Genomic DNA, 21,548 nt, shown 5'->3' with positions numbered 1-21,548 from the left:
TATCTGTAACCTGTCATATTGACCCGTATTTCTCAAAAGATTAACACACACACGTTTTGCAAGCGAGTTCGATACATATAGGTAAAGAGCTACAGACATTTTATTCATAGACGCTATTCGATATGCACCTGCAACACGAATTGATGCATTTGGCAATGCCTCAAAAACACGTAATCTAAAGGTGCAGCCATTAGTGATCATCAGCATCGTCAGAGCGACCCCCCGGGAGACCCCAATGGCGATTGCATTGAGCCTTAGCGGGTTCATCGCAACGTTCCACGCCACCACTGTATTCCAGCCCGCGGGGACACTCGAGAACGCACGCCTGCCCAGACAGGCACTCATAGAATTGATTGCAGTTGCGCTCGTGACCGAAGCTTATCGTAAAGCTGGGCATGCTGGCCGGAGGGCATCGCGAAGACGGCTGGCATCTGTTCCGGTTTGATCGGCAGGGCACACACGGACACGTGGGGCAGCTCGGATCGGCGGGGGGTATATTGGGGTCGCACCCGGCCAGGAATGGCCATTCGCAGCGCATTTGAGTAACGCTCCAGTGCAGCCCATCGGGGCATTCCTTCAGGCAGGCTTTACCCCAGCTGCACTTGTAGAAGAGCGTGCAATCGTTCGGGTGAGGCAGGAACGTCTCAGTGCTATCACCAGCCGGGCAGCTGGGATGTGGATGGCAGACGGAAACTGGCGGAGGGATTGGAGGATTCGGAACATCCGGTAGAAACTCGCAACCTGCTTGCTCCGGCCAATCGCACACGTTCTCGCGCCAGTTGAAGTGCAATCCGGGAGGACACCTCATTTCGCAAATCATTCCAAAGTTACACTTATAGTACATGTCGCATTTTTCGTGCGGGAAAAAGGTAGGTATGCATTTTTCGCACAGAGGACATCTACTGTCCGGTACGCAGTTCGAGGGTGGACACGTAGGACAATCTACACCGGGTGTCGTTAGAGTTGTAAGTTCCGTTGTGGTCGTTGTTGTGGGTGCTACTGTGGTCGTTGTTGTAGGTGCTACTGTGGTCGTTGTTGTGGGTGCTACTGTGGTTGTTGTTGTTGTTGGTGCCACTGTGGTCGTTGTTGTGGGTGCTACTGTGGTCGTTGTTGTGGGTGCTACTGTGGTCGTTGTTGTGGGTGCTACTGTGGTCGTTGTTGTGGTTGCTACCGTGGTTGTTGTTGTTGGTGCCACTGTGGTCGTTGTTGTGGGTGCTACTGTGGTTGTTGTTGTAGGCTCTTCCGTTGTCGTTTCAATATCTCCCGGAGGAACATCGCATTGTTGCGTAACAATGCTCCATTCGAGTCCTGGTGGACACCTCATTTCACACGCAGAACCATCCCGGCAAATGTAGTACTTTTCGGAGCTATCCGGATGTTCCAGTACTGTGGGAGGATCAGTGTCGGGGACGGGGCAATCCGGATGCGGCACACACACAGGATCTTTGCATTCGGGAGGCGTGTATGGAGTGCATTCATTTTCAACCAAAATCGTACTTACACACCTCTGAAACGTGGAACTAAACCACATGCCGGGAGGACACTCTCGTACGCACGCATATCCGTTAGTGTTGCAACTGAAGTATGCATCACAGCGGCTAGGATGTGGGAACACAGCCGGCGGGAAGATCGGATCACAGTCGACACTACATCGCAGATCGAGGAAGCAACCAGGCTCACACAAATCATCCGGCAGATTACCGTCGTCATCGGCATCATCGGAAGGTGTTGTCGAAATGGGAGGTCCCGGAGTGGGTGGTGAAGGAGTGGGTGGCGGATTTGTTGAACTCGGAACGCATTGCGCTTGCTGTGGCCAAACACAAACCTTCAAAACGGCGTGGAACTTCAGATTTGCCGGACAGTTGAACAGCGCTGCTCCTGACTGAGTGCATTGGTAGAACTTTTGGCAATTTTCCGGATGCGGCAATTTAAATCCAGGCCTGTATGGAGCGCATGGGTCCACAACAGCGTAGCCAAGGTAGGTTCCGTCGCTGCGGGCCAGGTTCGGTTGCTCTTTGCGTAAGTCACAATCACTTGGGGCATACGCTGAACAGGAACCGCTCGTTGCGTTGTAGTAGTCGTCGGAGCACGTCAGCAGCATGAGCTTGTTGTCCATGCATTCCAGATACTTCTGGCAGTCGGCCGGGTGCTCCATGGTACTACCCTTCGGGCAGGTATTTAAGGCGTCGCTGCCTTGCATCAGTGACATCACGATGAAGCTCGTCGCACAAACCACCCATCGCAGCCTGGCCATCTTGGCGCCGACGATGTCCCACTTCTGCGATCAAATCAAAACTAGGTGCGTCCCGGCATCGCTAGTTAGCTTTTGTACTGGCACTCTAGCATGTCCGAAACGTGCGCATCTTGACAGATGACAAGTTGACGAACAACGTACGGTGTCAAGTAATCGAGAATTTTTTTTCTGTACCAGCACCAAAACGTATATATTCACTTCCGTTGATTGGGTTGTTGATTAGTGATATATGGGTACTTCCGGAAAGCTTCACAATCGTGTGCAGCTAGTGGCGGTTCAGGCAACTTTAATTATGATATAATTGTGTTTGTTGTAACGCGCTAAAGGGACACGTGTGTTTGGATACTAGGCACAGTTCTTGCTTGCTAGTAGCATTGATCGGTACAATGATTATGGACTTGGGGCAAAAGCTTGCAAAAATATAGCGAACGAACGAGATATGTGATCTGGATGCAAGATAATTCCTACGATAACACAAAACACGTTATCTCTGCTAGCCACAAGCATTCGATGTAGGCAGAACTGATGATAGAATCGGTACACTGTTGATTAGAAACAACAAATATAACGTTTGTTCGAATTGTCTTGGGGTGAGGGAATACTTTTGTTGATTTGGCTAAAATATGTATCGACAAAAAATTTAAGGTCATCATTTAAAATGCTTATGATTTTCACACGCATTGCTTGAAGTTAAGTTTTTATTTATTCATACAAGCAACACGCATTATAAAAATGATGTGGGCGCCGCTGTGGGTGCTGTCGGAACTACGATGCACTTCTTAAGGAGGTTGTACCATCGTTGACCTTGCGGACATCTCAGTCGAAGGATGCGGCTATACAGCACTTCCAAAAACGGCTCATCACCAGGTTCAAGTGTTGTTTCCTCTTGACATAGGCAGACGACGGCAAATAGAATGCTCATCACAAGAATGATCATTGTAGCAGAACTTTTGGCAAACTGGACCATGCTTGTAATAGCTTGTAGTGACTTCAATCTATTTGTTTTAATCAAATAAAAATTCCTCTGAATAAGAAAACGAACCTCGATTCTGAACACGTGCACGTTAGTACATCTACTGTAATGAGCGGATTTCGTTGTACTGTAGTTTCCGGTGCTTGCGATCTAGCACGATATTTGAGACAATCAATAAAGCACGATCATAACAGTCCATAAAATAAATGAGTGTTCGATAGCTGAAATTACTTTAGCCATCCTAACTAACTACGAAGCGCATGCGCATTGGTCATCGATTTTTAAAGACATAGTCTATCTAAGCCCTTGAACTTTTGACAGATATGAAACATTCGTTTCAGTCGAAATCCGTTGCATAAAATAATAAAGATATATAGATTTTTTTTACCAATGCACACACCGGCATAATTTAATATGAGCCGTTATTTAACAGTAACCCATTGTTCGAAGTTGGATTGCGTGGTATTCCTGTATTTTTAAGCCATATTTAAAAAGAAAGATAAGCAAACGCTTGTTCCGGTGTAGATCAGACGCTGGCTGAGTAAATAACAATCTAATCGAGCTTATTTGGGCTATCATTTTAAGCCACTTGCGCACGTTGCCGATAAGAAATTATCCGGAATGTGCGCGGGTACGTACCAATCAATCATAGGTTCATATAAAGAGTCTAGACCCACATCGATTGGTAAGAATTAAATACCGTCGGAGGTAATAAATATGATTTATTGCTTTATGGTTGCTGAAGGTTTAATATAGTTATATTTTTTGGCGTTTGGTGTTACTATGGCTATGTTTAAAAAACTACTGTTGTCTGACGTTTGCTAAGCTTATATTGATCGATCCGGGCGTACCATGCGGGACGGTTTTACAGATCGAAAAAGCAATTAGATTATTATTTCAGGTGTTCTGGCCATCTAGAATGCGGCAGTTGGAACCGTAGGAGGTCCAGCCGTGGGAACCGTCGGAATTGTGTTACTCTGCGTAGTGGTCACTTGGGACGTTGTAGCAGTCGCAGTTCCTGGCGTCGGAGCGGTCGGCACTGTCTGCGTCGGTGTTGGAGCCGTAGGAACCGTGGTTTGGGAACCGACAGGAGTCGTGGTCGTCACACTTGCCACGGTAGATGAAGACGCCAGGGTGGGAGCCGTTGGTATCGCGGACGTGGCAGACGTAGTAGACGTAGTAGCCGCAGTGGTAGAGCTGGTGGTAGGGGTGGTGGTTACCGTACTGGCGCTGGTCGTCGATGTTGTAGATCCTGGAGTAGGAGCCGTTGGTACCGGAGTCGGAACGGTTGGAGATCCCGTCGTGGTAGTTGGAGCCGCTGTCGTAGTTGTCGTCGTAGTGGGCTGGGTCGTCGTGGTAGTTGGGAGGGCAGTTGTGGTAGTGGTTGTTGTTGTTGTCGTAGTTGTTGTTGTAGTTGTTGGCAGAGTAGCTCCCGTCGTGGTAGTACCTCCACTGAGGGTGCATTGTGCGACGTACGGATTCTCGCACCGCTGAAGGGCAACAGAGAAGTGTTGGCCTACTGGACATTGCTTCAAGTATGCATAGCCCCACGAGCAGGTATAGAACAGGCCGCAGTCGGTTTCGTGTGGCAGCTGGGTTGGGTTGTTCGGGTTATCCACTAGGGGGCAGCGAGGATCCAACTTTCCTTGCGCGTTCACGTGCAAAGCAATCGAACCGACTGCAAGAAGCGCAATGACGAGGCACTTCATTCTTACGACACTCGTGCTTCCGAAAAAAGAATCACACACTGACCGGAGATCTCCTAACCCAATGAACTGGACAAAGTTTATAAATGGACCAATTCGCAATCGTCACTTATAGCAGTACTGTAAAAATACCACTAAGACTCCATCTTATATAGCTTCTAAGGAGCACTGACAAGGCCAGTTGCTTGCGTCTGCGTAATTACGAGAGCAACCGAGATAAGATACAAATTGTTGCAGAATATTTTTCGTAGCAGTTGATCCGCAGATTAGACGTGATTGTCTGCAGATAGTAGCACATCGATGTCGTGGTCCAAGCTAAATACTACTGAATCATTAGTTTGGTTGAGGTTGTAGTGAGATAAAGGAAGGATATGGATAGAGCTTTTTTTGCTATAAAATTATGGCAGGATAATAAAATATAATAATTTGCAGGCATAAATTTGATAAGAACTACGGTTGTATAAATTAAATATTACATGGATTTATTACATGTATGTTGTTTTTTTGTTGTAGATTTTACACTTAATTTTCGAACCATTTCAGCTTATCATAAATATGGTTAGCCAAAATGATGTGAGGAATTTGTAATTTCAATGGAGCCTTCCGGTAAAATTGTTTTATTCTTCGCCAAAACAATGCTTCATTCAATTTTATTATATAAATATTTTATAAAAACATCGGTTTGGTTGTTTACTTTTGATAATTGGTTTGCTTGTCTCTCTTTTTTTTCTCATTATGAACTCCAGTAAAAAATATTTCTTTACTTGTTGTTTTTTTGCATCGATTTTTTATAATTCTTTTAATTCGTAGCCCTTCCTTCAAAAAATAAAAAGTCCAGCTCCAGTTTTCGTATGGTTTCCGTGGGCTCTACCACTGTTGTACTAGATTGTGTAATTTCTGGCTCCGTGACTGAAGATCCAGGTTCATCAGTTGGTGTAGGTTCACTAGTAGCACTGGTAGTACTGGAACTCTGTGTACTGGTTTCGTCGATTTCTGTGGAACTCATGACCGTCGTTGTTCCTGTGGTTTCGGTTTCCGTCGTTGAAACTGGCGTGGTTGTCGTAGATGGTGGCGCAGTTGGTACCGTGGGAGGTGCAGCAGTAGGAACGGTCGGAACCGTGAAGGTTGTATCGGTGGTCAATTGTCCGGTTGTCGTTGTCTCCGGAGATTGCGAGGATCCGGTAACTGTGGTATCGGTTGGATGCTCCGTGGACACCATAGACGTACTCGTGGTCTCGTAGGTTGTTTCCATTGTAGTTGTTGTTGTGGGCGGTGAAGTTGATTCCATTGTCGTAACTGTGGTAGTCGCATCGGATGGATACGTGGGACTTGGCGTTGTCGGAAGCGTCGGTTCATTTGGCACGCTTGATATTGTTGTTGCAAAATCCGGATCACATAGCGCCTCTTCCGGAGGCTCACATCGCAACGTAATGGGTGAGAAGTGATACCCAGCCAAACACGTCAGCAGATATGTGTTCCCTTCCGAACAAATATAGTACAGAGTACAATCCGTTTCGTGGGGAAACGACTGACTTAAGCCATGATCATCTGCACAATCTGGTTTCTGGCAGTGGGCTGCACTTGCCATTAGCAAAACTAGCAAACACGTAACTTTGGTATGCGACAGCATTTTGCCTCGTGTCAACCGCTGAACAACCGATCAACTCACGATACAGGACAATTCTGTCCATGACCTCTTTTGCGCAGGCACCTAGTTACTGAAACCTCTATCTAATCGGCTGAGTCCGCTGGAATGGTGCAGTTATCGTAAATATTCTATGGCAAATCTAGTCAGTTTTGTGTTAATCGAGTAATATCTACATTGAACGATCCCGTGCTTAGCAGATGCGGTCCGAAGTTGGTACGACTTCGAGAGGCTCAACATGATACTGATAACCCCTGCGCACACGCGAACCCGGTCCGATTATTTATCGCGTTTTTGTCAATGCGTTTATTGGGTTATTTTCCCCCACGCAACCCACTGATAAGATAGTGGGCCATTTTCAAAGCTCTCGCGCTTGTACAACTCGGTCGTTCAAAGCTTAGTCAGGAGAACATACGGTTTTAGCACGGCAAAAGAGTGTCTGCTACCAGTTCTGTGGTGCTGATTCACCACAGAACGACACAGACACAGCGGGCAGAGTACCGGAAAAATGTTCTTTTAATGGATACAACACTTTGATCTTTTGGCCGTCCCTGGGCCACAAAGCTCTGTACAAAATGACGTAGAAGCTTTGTGCGGAATTCAACTAGCCTTGGGGCTGGTTGCTATAAAATGGTTCCTACCCGTTGACAAAAGACGTACATATTCGTGAGCAGTTCGATCGTGGAAAGACCCAGCAGACTGAGCTGAGCCTAAAATGCAAGGTAGTATAACGCTTCGAGCAAGCCCAACCGGTCCGATTTCGTAATGGTAACGCTTTTCTTTTCAGGCATTCACGTTACATTCGTGCTAGTCCTCGCGCTGGTGAGCGCCCTGGAAGCAAAGGTATTGGCAACACGCGATCCACGGTGTCCGCGCGTTGATGATCCAGAAAAGACCATACATCTGTCGCACCCGTCCGATTGCAATCGCTTTCTGGTGTGCTCGTCTGGTATGGCTTACGAGATGCGCTGCCCGGAAGGGTTGGAGTACGATACGGAGCAACGGAGCTGTGACTATGACTACGTCGTGCGTTGTTCCGTCGACGGGCGTGTTCAGGTTCAGCAGGCGAACCAACCGATCGAGATGCCTTTGGAGCAGCTCGTCTTCAATCGGCCATCCTGGGACGATCGTCAGGACGCGCGTGATGACGTTCGGCAAATGCAGAACGAGCCCCAGTACAAGCCCGCGGTCAGTGTCGTCGATGCCCGGTGCCCACGAACAGATGATCCGGCCAAACCGATCCATTTGCCGCGTGTCGGCAATTGCAACAAGTTCATGAAGTGTTTCGGTGGTCGCGCTTACGAGATGAATTGCCCGGGTGGGTTGGAATTCGATGCCAAGAACAATCGCTGCGACTACCCATCGCTAGCCCGGTGTAGCCGTATGTAATCGCATAACTGTTGTCTAATACAGAGGTTTCTCAGTACTGAAAGCCATTTGCAGCTCTGATTAGTGACTTTGTTGTTTGATTGCCAAGCCGAAAAAAAAACATTTGTAAAAGCCCTGAATAACAACATACATCGAGTTGATAATGGCTCTTTTGCAAAAAAAAAACTGAGTGTAACGGTACGAAAAGTAATCTTATGTAATGAAAACAACGGACAATAAAACGGCATGTAACGAATGGCAGTTATCCCTGGTAAGGTTAAAAAAACTAAAAAAATAAAAACAAATTATGTATGTTTGCATCAAACTCAAGAGAAGTATCCAGCTTTTCTTTTTTAAATATCATATTATGTTCTATTTTATGATATTTTTGATCCCGATACTATCGTGTGTTTGTGCCGCACGCTAAAGCTTCGGATATCAAAGAGCATAGGGGGGCTCTGATTAATAGCCATCAATTTCAACATCTTGTTTTTGTAAAATTAAACACCAACTTAGTAGTAATTCTAACATAAACCAAACCGTATTTAGAGAATCATGCTAAATGATTTTCAGCCCTGCTTTCATTAGAGATCCAAGCGTCGAACCAAGCGATCGAGCTAGCATAGTATTGGATGGAAAACTCATCTAACAAACGATTTGATTGATTTCAGAGCAAAACCTGTTGCTTTATTCAATACATGTCCACAATTCGCAAATTTCGCAAAGATCTTGCAGCCGGCAGTTCATCGGTGATCAATTAGAAGCGAGAGCACTGGGCGAGAGCTGGGTAATCGCAACGGTTAACCTTGGCTCCGAATTCCAGACCAGCCGGGCAGTCCATCTCGTAGGCACGGCCACCGAAGCACTTCATGAACTTGTGGCAGTTTCCGTTGACGGCCAGGTGGACCGGCTTGATCGGATCGTCGGCACGGGGACAGCGGGCATCAACGACTCCGGGCACAATCTTGTAACCGTCCGGGCTCAGCTTCTCGCCCTGGGGCTGGTATTGCGGCTGGTACTGGGGCTCCATTTGCTGTGGGGCGTAGTACGGCTCGAAGCGAGGCTCCTGGACGTTGCTGTAGTACTCGGGGTACTGCGGGAAAGCGGCAACGGCCGACACGATGGCAGCAAAAACGATAAAAGCTGTTGGGAAAGATAAACATCCGTGATTAGCCGCGTGGCGATGATGTTTTCTTTACTCTCCGGAAAACCTTCAGGAAGGCTCTCCCGGTTGAGCCTTTGGAGACGCTTACCCTTCATTTTCGTTGGTGGTGTTTGGCTGGTGAGGGAGTTGCGCTTGGGCCAATTAGCTTTGGAAATTGCTGGTTACCAAATGATGCTTAGATGACCACCTACGCGACGCTTTTATACAAAAGTTTGGAAAGTACTTTGCCTAATTGATAAGTTGCTTTCGCTAATTGCCGCCTGCTGCGTTGGCCATCGCACGCTTTTACGCCGCTATCGGTCGGTATAGTATCTGCTAAAGTGTGTTATCGGTATTTCGGAGAAAAAAAGATGGTCAGATAAACGTCTTCGCCACCCCTTTACGCTAAAAGAGCTCCAGGTTCTGCTCCTGTGCTTGGCGACAAACGCGTCTTCTAACTTCCGGATGTTTATCAATCAAACTACTTAGTTCCATTTGGAGGGAATTATTTTCCTGGAAAATGTTTTCCGGTATCGAGTGAAAACATCTGTTAATTTTCATTGAAGAAGTACAATACAGCTGCAGTTTAAAATAGTAATTTTTGCAGCATTTTTTCACGATGTTTATAGGAAAATTCAAAAGAGTTTAAAGCTATTTTATAGATGTTGGTAACTTAGGTGTCGGCTATATTATATTCTAACATGCCGTATTTGATAGTATCGTAAATAAATGTAAATAAAACGAGTACTGTTCACACATGTTACTTTAATATGTACTGTATATTTGACATATATGAATATTTATCCTCTTACAAATCCGTATAAAAAACATAAATTTAAAAACTTAAAACATTAATTGAAAATGTGAAATCTTTTATAAAACAATAAAATTTAATCTATATTTGTACATTTTTTAACAATTTACTTGGTACAAAGGGAATTCCAATCAATTTAATTTGTGGAATACTTTATTCGTTGTAAAACCAGTCTATATGACGAAATAAAAAAAAAACATTTAGTTGCTATAGTCGGAAATCAACATATTCAACCTTGTATGACTGTATAATTTTTTACAGACTAGGTTTAAAAATCTAAAGGACGAAAAATCAGGAAAAATGAAAGATCCGTCCAAATAGAATTTTATAGAGTGAGCTTCTACTTAAAAAATACTTGCGAAATGTTACGAATGGATTTCCATGTAACATATAGATAGCTAAGCTGTCAAAGTTAAGCTGCTTTTTCATCGTAAATCCTTGCTTTTATTTTTGTTACAAAATCCGGTTTCTTTAGCGATTGAACAATTCAAAATTAATTTGTGTGATATCGTTGTGATTTACTATTTTGTATTTATATCATTTGATTTTTTTTATTGACTAAATATCAAAGTCAAAGACAGCATGAGTTAAAAAGATTAATTTAATTTATTTATTTCAAGTTAGTTTAGTTCATTTCAATAATTAATGAATAGTAATATTTTGAGGATTTTGATAAGTTAACCCATTAATTTGCCATTCATTCTGTAGTTTGGTTTTTGGGATTAAATCTAACAGGAACTGATTACCATCCATCTGAACGATGACGATTAAAAACGTGATTGAACTGTGTTTTATGGCGACACCTTTGCCTACAGCCGCTGTAAAACTATGTAGAATTAATTAAATGATGATTAATGATGCATAAAACATACTTGCAATCGATCCGTTGCATGTAGTGAATATACGAGCACAATAAGGAACACAGGTCCTTTCATTATGTTCTGATTATGATCCTTAAGTGCAATGCAAAAATGCAAAAAAGCTTTTTTCGATTCAAAAATTTAATGTTTTTAGGTAGGTCCATTGCTGTTGGGGAAAAATTATTAAAAATTTTATACAAATATTTTCGGATAGTTTTAGTAGCGCACAAATAAAAAGCATGCTTTTGTTGGCATTATGAAGGTGCTTTATTTGGAAGATATTTCAGTCCAAATGTTGGCTCTTGTTTCCATGATATATTCAAGCCAGTTTGAGTGCATAGTGTCCAGCGTCTTTACCTGTGGTAACCTTTTTTCAGGATTATTATATGTACCTAATAGCTTTGCAGCATACCGATCAATTAGTTGCGGCACTGAGCCACACCCGGATAATCGCAACGGTTCATGCGGGCACTGAAGTCCAGTCCAGCAGGGCAGTCCATGACGAAGCCCATGCCCCCGGTACACTTCAAGAACTTGGCGCAGTTGCCGTTGTACGGCAGGTGAACCGGGCGCATCGGATCATCCGTGCGTGGGCAACGAGGATCAGCGATGGCCTTAGTAGGTCCAGTCATTTGCTGACCATTGTACTGGCCTTGGTACTGGTTGTTGTACTGGCCGTTGTAACCGGAGTTGTACTGGTTGCTGTAGTAGTTCTGGGGAACTCCAATATCCCCTTGGTAGTTGTACTGAGCCGAGACTCCAGCGATGACGCACAATGCTACCGCAAGAATGGCTGTGGGTTTGACCAAGACAGACGGTTAATAGAACCTCTTACACTACGGCTACTTGTTCTATAACCGCTTGCAAATTTGCCTAGATTGAAACTTACCGTTCATTTTTCCGTGTACTTTGTTGCAGTAAGCTAACGTTAGGGAACTTTAGTGAACTGTGATGTCGATGAAGGCGCACAGGTAGACTATATATACTCGTATTCAACGTCGTTCCGCTAGTGGTCGATTGCTTGTTGAAGTTATTAGTTAGAATGCATTTTTCTGTTCACCATCTACCAGCTGTTCTTTATCGCAGGCGATGTGTCTGATTTGATGGTTCCTTGATTTTGATCGATTCTTTTCCAAATTTTCGGAATATTACATTTCAAATCAGCGAGCTAACGCACCGGCAAGAACAAAAGTTTTCCGTTTAACATATGTAAGAGTATGTGACAGAGCAGATATAATTTGAAGCACCACTCAAACTTAATGTTTACTGACCCGCATTGATTCGATTGACTAGCATGTGGGGTTGTACTTATCATTGTATAAGATTGTTGAACCATTTGGAGGTTGTGACAATGGGGCATCAATTTTAATTTATCAAATTATTGTTTAAATGATATAGTCATTAAAAGAATTATGGTAAAATGAACAATAGTATAATCGTAGGTATAAATTAAAGTTTGAGATACAGTTCTAATTTCATTTTGTATTCTTAGTTGATAGAGTTTTAAATTCCTGATACGGAATCAACGCTGTGTGTTTGAATGTTTGATGTCACCATATACCCTCCAATCGGCGAAGTTCAATTGACTGGCACTACGTTTAACTGATCGTTTAGCACACTGAGTAACGAAAAAAAGAGCAAAGTTTCGAATTTCCATTCAAGATCCGGTAGCAAAGTGTTCGGGGGCTAGTTTCAGCTACTTTCCGTGCGATGCCAGCGATAAAGACTTGTCACAGTGTCGTAAAAACGTAACAAAAATCTTGCATTACCCATGACCTGAAACGTCCATTAATGGGTCAGTTTTTCGCTAAAACTGTGCGCCCAATGTTTCGGAAAAGTAGACGCCACGTGCGATGGAGCGGTGCTTGATAAGATAATTTAAGCGGATGCGTTTGAAGGGCCTCATTTGTATGGCCCTGGCTGGTTGCTTGTCCATCAGAAGGTTATAAATTGTAAATCATTCTCTCGCATCTGTTACAAGTGCAGTTTAACTAACGAAGCATCCCGGTACATGAGAGGTAAATAAGAGATGATGGCCGATACATAATATTTACCACGTCGTTGGGATGGTTGTAGTAGCACTTTTCGTTCACTTTCCACATTTTCAGTTATCACTATGTGTGCTGTTAGCCATCTAGGAACATTCCTTGTGGTGATCCTATCGTTCGGAACCATAATCGGGGCCACGTATCTTGAGCGTCCATTATGGCTGGCGGATAAGGGCAAACCAATGACTGCCCCATTCGCCTACGGTGATTTGTTCGCCCGTCAGGGCCAGTTGGAACAACAACAAGGTTTTCCAGAATTGATTATTTCTCCTCGTCCGGCTGTACCGGTTAGCGACAAAGACGAACATCAGCAATGGTCGCAGCATCGCGAGCAAGAGATCCCTGGACAACGTCCTGTGCTTGAGCGTTCGCAATCGAACAAACCATCGGTTGAAAACGTTGCCGAAGAATATTTTGGATCGAGCAATCTAAACGTTCAAGCGCGAAAACCATTCGTGGGTCAAAGCGAAATGGGAGGTGGTCAGCCTTCGATTCCAAACCCACAAGAGCAGCAGACTGAATATCAAAAGACGTACTTTCTTCCCACTCAACCGGAGTTAAATGATTTTAAGTCGAGCCAGCTTAAACCTGAACGAGAACAGCATCCCTCTGACGCGCAGCCGTGGAAACAGTCTGGTCTGTCCTGGGAAGATTCCCAAGGTTCTACGAATCAGATGCAAAACCACCGTCAAGAGGGACAAGACGCCTATCAGCCGAGCCTAATGCGACCTGATGCGTACCAACCAGGCCAACCTAAACCGGATGCCGAGCGGCAACTGTCGTATTATGGGCAACAATTGAGCCAGCCGAATTGGCAAGGCTCTCAGCCCAGCGAGCCGAAACCTGAATTGGTCAAACCGAAGCCGGTTGATTTGCAACCAGCACCTGAGGTAGGATTTGAAACGCAGTACCAGCAGCATCGGACGCAGGACGGACAACGGCCACTTAAACCAAACCAAGTAAGACCCGATGCTCAGCAAGCCAGCCAATCCAGACCTGATTTTGGTCCACAAATGGCGCTGTTTGGACAGCAACCTTTCCAATCGGGTCAACCAAGGCCTGATGGTGGGTATCAAATGCCTAACTTTGGGCAGTGGTCCGGCGAAGGACAACAACATTTCCCTTCGAACCAGCCAAACATAGAGAAGCTCATGCCGAACGTTCCGAAACCTTTCCAACCTAAGCCCCAAGAATTTCAGCTGGTCCCTCAGGAGCCCGAAAAAGGGTATCAAATGTCATATCAGCTCCCACGTCCCCAAGAGGAACAGTCTCCGTACAAACCGAAGCCGGTGCGGCCAGATGCATACCAACCAAGCCAACCGAAACCTGACGCAGAACCTCAGCTGCCATTCAATGGCCAATGGCCGCATGATGGGCCTCAGCCTTTCAAGCCAACTCAGCCGAAGCCAGTGAACGAACGTCCGGTGCAGTACTGGGGACAGGCTCCGACAAATGAGCAGTCTACAGTTCAATCACAAAAGCCATCGGAAATAGCGAAGCCACAACTGGAAAACAAACCTCCTGCCTTCCAAAACTCGCCAAACTATCCATACCAGCAGCCTTTTGAAGGAAATCAAGCACCTTTCCCGCTGGAACAGGGAGCTCCCGGAAGTTTGTTTGGATCGCAGTCGCCAGTGAAACCGAGGTACCCGGGTGAACAAGCCATTGATACTCCTTGGCAAGCCTCGCCGCCTAACCGAGCTCCTCAGCCGCAAGTAAACCGTCAGCCTCAACCTCAGCGGAATCCGGAACGACCGATTCGTCCTGCCGAGCGTGAGCAAGAACAAACGCAATACCAACCTAATCGCATGCCAACGAATCCCTGGGAGATGCAAAATCAGCAGCAGCAGCAGCAATATCAAGAGCAACAGTATGAGCCACAGCTACAAAATCAACATAAGCAGCAACAGAACCAACAGCAGCAGCAGCAACAACAGCAGTATCAGTTACAGCAGCAGCAACAGCAACAACTGCTGCAACAGCAACAACAACAGCAACAGCTGCAACTGCAACAGCAGCAGGAATTGCAACAGCAGCATCAACAACTGCAGCAGCAACAAAAACTACAGCAGCAACAGCAACAACTGCAGCAGCAACAACTGCAACAGCAGCAACAGCAGTTGCAACAACAGCAGCAACTGCAGCAGCAGCAGCAACTGCAGCAGCAGCAGCAACAACTACAACAACAACAACAACAGCAACAAAATCACCAGATTCACGAGCAGCAACAGCAGGTTGTGCCCGTTCCTATGCAAAGACCATCAGCAATTCAAAAGCCACCTCAACGTCCTCAGATTCGCGAACAACCGTCAAACGTGAACCGTCGACCGGAGGTGCAACACGGATCGGCCTATGATGAAGACGATGACGAGGACGTGCGTGTCTACGAGAAGCCAGTTATTCGAGTTGACTCACGTTGTCCTCGTACCGATGATCCGGCCAAACCGGTGCACTTCCCGAGCACCACCAGTTGTGTAAAGTTTCAGAAGTGCTATAATGGTATCGCCTACGAGATGAGTTGCCCACTTGGGCTGGAGTTTGATTCATTGAGTAACCGCTGCGAATATGCAGCTCAGGCAAACTGTTCAATTCGGTAAATGTTACGGCAACCATTGTGCTGACATTGTTCAAACACGGAGATACGCATTTCTTTCCTAGTAAAATCAATGTTAAGAATTACGGCTTCGGCGTGCAATATTAATAATCACAGCATTTATCAAGCACATGATGCTTTGCTGTTACGTCGTTTATTTTTCGAACCTATTGCTTAGTTTTTAAGATTGTCACTTCACTGTAGCTTATTGTTCTGATCTAATGTTGTCCATTTCAACGAATCCGCTCTATCCTTCTCGATTCTTCTCGATTGTTCCGTATTGAAGCGATAACTCCTTGAAAAGCCATGATATTTGACTGATTATATAAATGGAGAAATATGCATTACTGATTTACTGATTATATAAATGGAGAAATATGTAACACACAATTTGCACTTTCAGCAACGGGAAATATAAAACAAATGGCATCTTGGTGGTAGACGTTGTTTATTCATCAGTTTATTACAGTAAATTCTATGCTTTAAAAAAACGGTCGAAATCCTTGTTCGAATATACACAAACAAGAGTTTAAACTTTAACAATGTGAGTTTTGTTTTATTTTGGTAGAATTAAACCACTGGCAAATATGCAAATATCCACTTATCAGAGGACCTATTTTATTCGACTAACTAGTGAGGGGTTTAAGTTACACGATTTCTTCATGTTGTACTGATGAGTGGGATACAAATGCATGAGCATAACCGAGTCAGCCCGGGATAAGGCTCTCAGCTGCTGTTGGGAGGAAATGCCTTTCAGCTCGCAAATAAGTATACTAACCTAAATACGGCCTGGCCATCCATAAATAAATAATAATATAAAAATGCATGAAAATAAGAGCTATTTTTGAAATAAAAAAAGGATTTCTTCCTAATGTTTCTTTTCTCGGTTGCTGGGCAACATACATTCAATGAATACATGGTGATGTTTTCTAGATGACTACAGAGCAGCGAGAAAAGCGAAGGAAAATTCAGCAACGGTTAGATTTCAAACATGCTGGCTGTAGATCCAGCATCCGGGAAATAAGGTCGCACAGACTGATATCTTGCAGCTTCATGAGCGGCTTTATTTACATTTTAATGTTCGCTCACCTCGTGGTACCATTCACTGTAAAGCGTGTGTTTGTTGGATAAATAAATACTTCCTTAAGCCTAGCGCAGCAAGCGCCGAATCCTTGCATCCGTCATCTAACTACCACGGATGGTACATTTCGCCACCTTCGGGTAGTCGCACCGATCATACCGGACGCTCCAGTGCTGCCCGGTCGGACACTGGATCAGATAGGCACGTCCATCATAGCACTTGTAGAACTTTCCACAGTCCTTCGAGTGGATGAAGTGAACCGGCGTGGCTGGATCATCGATGTCCGGGCAGCGTGAATCCTGTGTACCTGCGATCATTTCCCGCTGTTCCGGCGTCCATTCGGTCGAATCGAGTGGGATGTCTTCCTCCTCGTAGTAATCGTCGTAGTAGTAGTCGTCTTTAGTGGCCGCCTTGCGCAAGCTCTTGCGTCCGTTCGTCATCGAGCACTGGGCGAACTGCGGGTAATCGCAGCGGTTGATGCGCATACCAAACTCCTGTCCGGGCGGACATTCGATGGTGTACGCACGACCATCAAAGCACTTCAGGAACTTCCGGCAGTCGGTCGGATGTGCGAGATGAATCGGGCGGAACGGGTCGTCGAATTTCGGACACCGCACGTCATTCACTCCGGCGTTGTAGGTAAACTCGGCCTTGGCTGGTTTGACGTACTCTTTCGATTCCTTCGATTCTGATGAGTGACTTCCTTCACCTGCTGAGCCGCTCTCGTTGCTTTCCGTGTCCTGTGCGTTCTCGATCTCGGTTTCCTTCTGCTTTTCCTCCTCGGCACCAGGCTGATCCTGACGTCCACCGGTGGAACAACGCGCCAGAAACGCGTAATCACATCGGTTCAGCTCCTTACCCCATTCCTGCCCATCTGGACACTCGAGCTCGTACGCGCGCCCATCGAAGCACTTGAAAAAGCGCTTACAATCGGTCGGATGCGCCAAATGTGCCGGATGGAACGGATCATCAAATCGTGGACACCGCGCATCGGTTTGCCCGATCTCGTAGACGAATCCTGCCGGTTGCGGTTGAACGTATCCCTTTCGGCACTGGGCGAACACCGGGTAGTCACACCGTTGCAGCTGCATCCCGAATTCCTGCCCAGGTGGGCAGCTGATCGTGAAGGCACGGCCATTGAAGCACTTCTGGAACTTACCGCAATCGTTTGCCACTGGCAGATGGATCGGGTTCATCGGGTTATCGTTCTGCGGGCAGCGCACGTCCGGCATGCCATCCTCGAAGCTGAACTTCAGCCCCGACTCGCCGGTAACGAGTGCCACACAGCACAGGACTACGGTCACCAATGAATGAAACGCTGCAAGGACAAAGAACGCACTTTAGTGCTCCTCGGATAGCATTCTCGGATTGCTCGTACTTACCGTTCATATTGAAGCCGCTTGCCACGCTGGTGTCCGTTGGGGCTGGCTATCGCAAACTATTTCTTTCCACCTTTCCGGTCTGGAAAAAGAAGAATGATACCTCGCCATCGGTGGAGTTCGGTTTTATAGTATACCGTGGACCTTCGGCGCGTTCACGCACGGCGACGCCATCACCGACTGACTCACGGTTATTCCCGCGAACAGTTCGTTATCCTTTGCGCGTCGAAGTACGCGCAGTGCATGTGATTCATTCAGGGGCCAGTGTGTTTATCACGTCCAGCTTGCGTCCAGCCAGTGCTGCCCTAGAGTGACGGAAGAGCACTGGGGATGGGGAGAAGACGTCGAGCGGGACAATCGGGCGAACATTGAAATGGCATTTGAGAGTGATCTGCATCTGCTCTGATACGATCGATCGGTGACTAACTGAATAATGTTGTTTGGTTCGACCATCAGCGCGATCGGACAGATTACGGACTGCGTTCCCGCGGACGATGTAACCGGAACAGAGATATCGTGTTGTACTGTGTGATTTTTATCACAAAGAAAGTCATGTGATGCCGGAAGTGATGTGCTGGAGAGGAAAACAATGTCAAGGTGTCGTCGTATTCTTTCTGTTTCCGCTCGATGGCCCCCGCGTGCTTTGGTGGAACGATCCATAAATGCTGCTGTGGTGTGACTGAACATGCATAACAAAGGAGACACCAAGATGAATCGTTTCAAGTCGCGAGGGACTCCAATCGATGTAAGGTTGATGGCTTATTATTGCTTCCTATCGTATTTGACTGGAATAACTTTCGTTGGAAAATCTTTAAGTCAATTCATTTCATCTACGTTGGTTTATTATGCTTTGTCAAATGAGCTGTACGCTTGGATAAATTGCTAATAATTTTTTTGATATTATTCGGTGAAAATTGATTTTATAATGTTTTGAAATTGAAGAACCTCATTGATTGTTTCAAATTAACGAACTTTAGTTTCAAAGCGAAAAAACTGCCGTAGAAAGATTGTAATCGTGCAGATAAATAAAAAATCAAGTCTACATTATTACCTTTGTTGTGTTTGTTCGCTACCTTTGTTTTGTTCTCTTCGGAACTTGGAAACAACTTACCTTCTTTATCATTGCCTTCAACCATTGTTGATTAGGATGCGCAAAAGATGGAGAAGTATCGTCTTACATTCCTCCTGAAAAATATTCATCATTGCGCTGGCAACCAACGGGAATCATTCTTAACACAAAGCCGCGTAACATTGTTTTTTCCATACTTCGTCAAAGGGCGTAGTGCCCACCGTGTTTCTTGCGTAATTGATGTCCGTTTTTACCGGTTTTCTTTCCCTGCTTTACTCGCCAGCTACGCACTATAACGGTGACGCTTCATCTTCACTTTCAATTAGAGCAGTTTAAAATGCCCCGTTTGAAGTTGTTGAGCCTTAAATTTCTGCCATTCGATACCAGCGTTGTCTGGGTGCGAGATTCATTATTGCAAGGATAATTGAACAGGTATAGTGTTACCGTTTAATAACGTCCTTTATTAGCTACATCAGAAATTCTTAGAAAATACATCCTAGACAGTTCTGTTGCAACGATAGTAGGTTTCGTTTAACCAGCGCCAGCACGGCTTGGAACAACAAAGAAAAGCCATCAACATCAACTGCAGTTGCTGATCAACCAATATATTTCACGCGTATTTTACAACTGTTTGATGAAATGATGACATTTGCGTGCCACTCGATTCTTGCCTCGGTTGCTAGAGTGCTGCTTATATCAATATTTATGTATGTTTAAATTATGTCACAATCCATTCGCATGTTCTTCCCCCCTCGTTCCGTTCCGTTCGTGTTCTACACGGAACCGTACACACTCGGTGTCCTGAATCACTCGCCATCCTTTGCCTCCAAATAAACGCTCATCTCTTAACATCTACTATGCTACAAACACAGGCAAGTGCTTTACATCTTTAGAAAGTAACGATAGTAACGAGCAGGTTGCTGCGAGTGGGGCTACCTCTGCAGGATGGATTCGAAACTACGGCTCTCCTTTCTGAAACAGTATGGTACAAAATGTAATCCACTCCAGCACAGGCCGTTTCCCGGGGGCTGTTAGGAAAATCGACCACCAAACGCCGGAAAATGCACACCCAATACCCAGCCTTTATTGGTTTGCGTTTTCAGGCGCTTTTGGGCCGCACGATGTGCGCTAAAGCTGCCATACGAAGTGCAATCAAACAGAGCCCTTACGGCTAAATTAAGACAACCATCACACTCCTAGTAACGCTAGCTGATTAGGTGTTTGCGAATCTGTCTATTGCCGAAACCCTACTCTTCACTGTTGCTGTCGGACCGGAATATATTAGATAGGTGATGAAAGATGCCACATCAGCGAGATGTGAGTAACGTGTTTTTTTTCTTTTATTTTTATTTCCATGCATTATTGCAGCGAAGGACTTTTAGGTGTGTTTAAGTTTGGTTTAGAGGTTAAAATTGGAAAGGATCGCGAAGAGTTGAATACAACAAGTGCTGTGGTGGGTTGCCCATGCTCTTGTGAGCGAAATCGATTAAGACTAGCTGAATTCCACCGGTCATCCGGTTCATTCGCGATTGGGTGCAAATTTCGGTGGGAGAAACAGTACGGAGAGATGTGAAGTGTTTGTTGCCAGAAAATGTCTTGCAGGCCTACGACACCGTCGTGATGCTGACGGAATGATGACATCCGGTGAGCGCATAGCAGCTTAGAACAGATCGGTGACATCGTTCGTACTAGCCCCGGTTCCCGGCATCAGCTCACTCGTCTCCAGTAGCCCATCGCGATTGGTATCGACAAAGCGTTGCAGAATCGATTTCGCCAACGTTGGGTTAGTCGACATCTCGTTAGCAAACCACTCCAACGGGAAGCTGCAATGGGAATTGAGGAGACTTCGATAGAGATATCTGTGACATTGACATTGTGCGGTCTCCTGTTACCTGTTTTCCTGCTCGCCCGCGATCTGCTGTTGCTGAGGATCGTTCTGCTCGAACCCGGCGAGATCCTCCATCAATTTGCCAAATTCAGCCTGTTCACCGTCGACAACTGACACGGTGTGGTGTGATGGTCGCCCACTACCAAAGCTGACACCGATCGGAGCTCGGCGCTTGCCGAATCCTCTGGCTGTCATCATTTCCGAGTTCCGGAACGGGGCCCGAATGGAGCGCGGAATCTTTGAGGCTCGTGCCGCCAAACTTGCCAGCTGGCGCGCAGGTCCTGCCTCAGATGTCTGACAGCAGAGCATCACCGCCGAGAGAACGACGAACAGCATCAGTTTGTAGATGGACAACTTCATCATCTGAGTTGGAACGAAAGGAGATGTTTCGGTACTTTATTTGAACTATATAACTATACTTAAAGCAATTTTAATCGATAGTAACGAAACACATTAATGTTTAATTTTCATATACTTCAATTTAAGCGTGAGCTAAATTCGGTTTTATTTTCTACGCTCATTTATTAAACGGTGATTTATTAATCGACGCATCAACGTATACTCGATATGAACACCTATATGAAATTAATGGATTTTGGAATGTTAAAAAAATACAAACAAAAAACCAGACTCAATTGTTTCGGAAGAAGATCGAACGAAATCAGTCAAGAAAATTGTTTCCTAAAAATGTCATGTCTTTATCTAAAACGACAAGAAGCATTGAAG

At 45.4% G+C, this 21,548-nt stretch overlaps 6 protein-coding genes across 6 annotated transcripts; 2 read left to right on the top strand and 4 right to left on the bottom strand.

Annotated features, from left to right (window-relative positions):
- Positions 1-190: 190 nt before the first annotated feature.
- LOC128729360 (mucin-2-like) lies at positions 191-2,254 on the bottom strand. Its single transcript, XM_053823031.1, has one exon. The coding sequence runs from the start codon at positions 2,252-2,254 to the stop codon at positions 191-193; it is 2,064 nt and encodes a 687-aa protein (XP_053679006.1).
- A 1,887-nt stretch (positions 2,255-4,141) lies between these two features.
- On the bottom strand, positions 4,142-11,660 carry LOC128729347 (mucin-2-like). Its single transcript, XM_053823029.1, has 5 exons — positions 11,654-11,660; positions 11,192-11,557; positions 8,772-9,089; positions 5,816-6,412; positions 4,142-4,905 (listed from the first exon to the last, which is right to left on the bottom strand). Exons 1-5 carry the CDS (start codon positions 11,658-11,660, stop codon positions 4,142-4,144), a joined length of 2,052 nt encoding a protein of 683 aa, XP_053679004.1.
- Positions 11,661-12,880: 1,220 nt separating this feature from the next.
- On the top strand, positions 12,881-14,887 carry LOC128729345 (uncharacterized; the record flags this gene model as incomplete). Its single annotated transcript, XM_053823024.1, has 2 exons — positions 12,881-14,797; positions 14,837-14,887. Coding segments are annotated over exons 1-2 (1,968 nt in total), but the record flags the coding sequence as incomplete, so codon positions are not given.
- A 12-nt stretch (positions 14,888-14,899) lies between these two features.
- LOC128729337 (uncharacterized) lies at positions 14,900-15,409 on the top strand (the record flags this gene model as incomplete). The annotated part of the gene is made up of 1 exon (XM_053823014.1): positions 14,900-15,409. A coding segment is annotated over one exon (510 nt), but the record flags the coding sequence as incomplete, so codon positions are not given.
- Positions 15,410-16,590: 1,181 nt separating this feature from the next.
- On the bottom strand, positions 16,591-17,945 carry LOC128732293 (uncharacterized). Its single transcript, XM_053825479.1, has 2 exons — positions 17,869-17,945; positions 16,591-17,804 (listed from the first exon to the last, which is right to left on the bottom strand). Exons 1-2 carry the CDS (start codon positions 17,873-17,875, stop codon positions 16,591-16,593), a joined length of 1,221 nt encoding a protein of 406 aa, XP_053681454.1. The 5' UTR covers positions 17,876-17,945.
- A 1,573-nt stretch (positions 17,946-19,518) lies between these two features.
- Positions 19,519-21,185, bottom strand: LOC128721791 (allatotropins-like). Its single transcript, XM_053815583.1, has 2 exons — positions 20,827-21,185; positions 19,519-20,757 (listed from the first exon to the last, which is right to left on the bottom strand). The coding sequence occupies exons 1-2, from the start codon at positions 21,183-21,185 to the stop codon at positions 20,595-20,597; spliced, it is 522 nt and encodes a 173-aa protein (XP_053671558.1). The 3' UTR covers positions 19,519-20,594.
- Positions 21,186-21,548: the final 363 nt, after the last annotated feature.

This window comes from Anopheles nili, chromosome 2, assembly GCF_943737925.1.
Source record: "Anopheles nili chromosome 2, idAnoNiliSN_F5_01, whole genome shotgun sequence".
NCBI lineage: Eukaryota > Metazoa > Arthropoda > Insecta > Diptera > Culicidae > Anopheles > Anopheles nili.
This window is presented reverse-complemented; position numbering and strand designations above follow the sequence as displayed.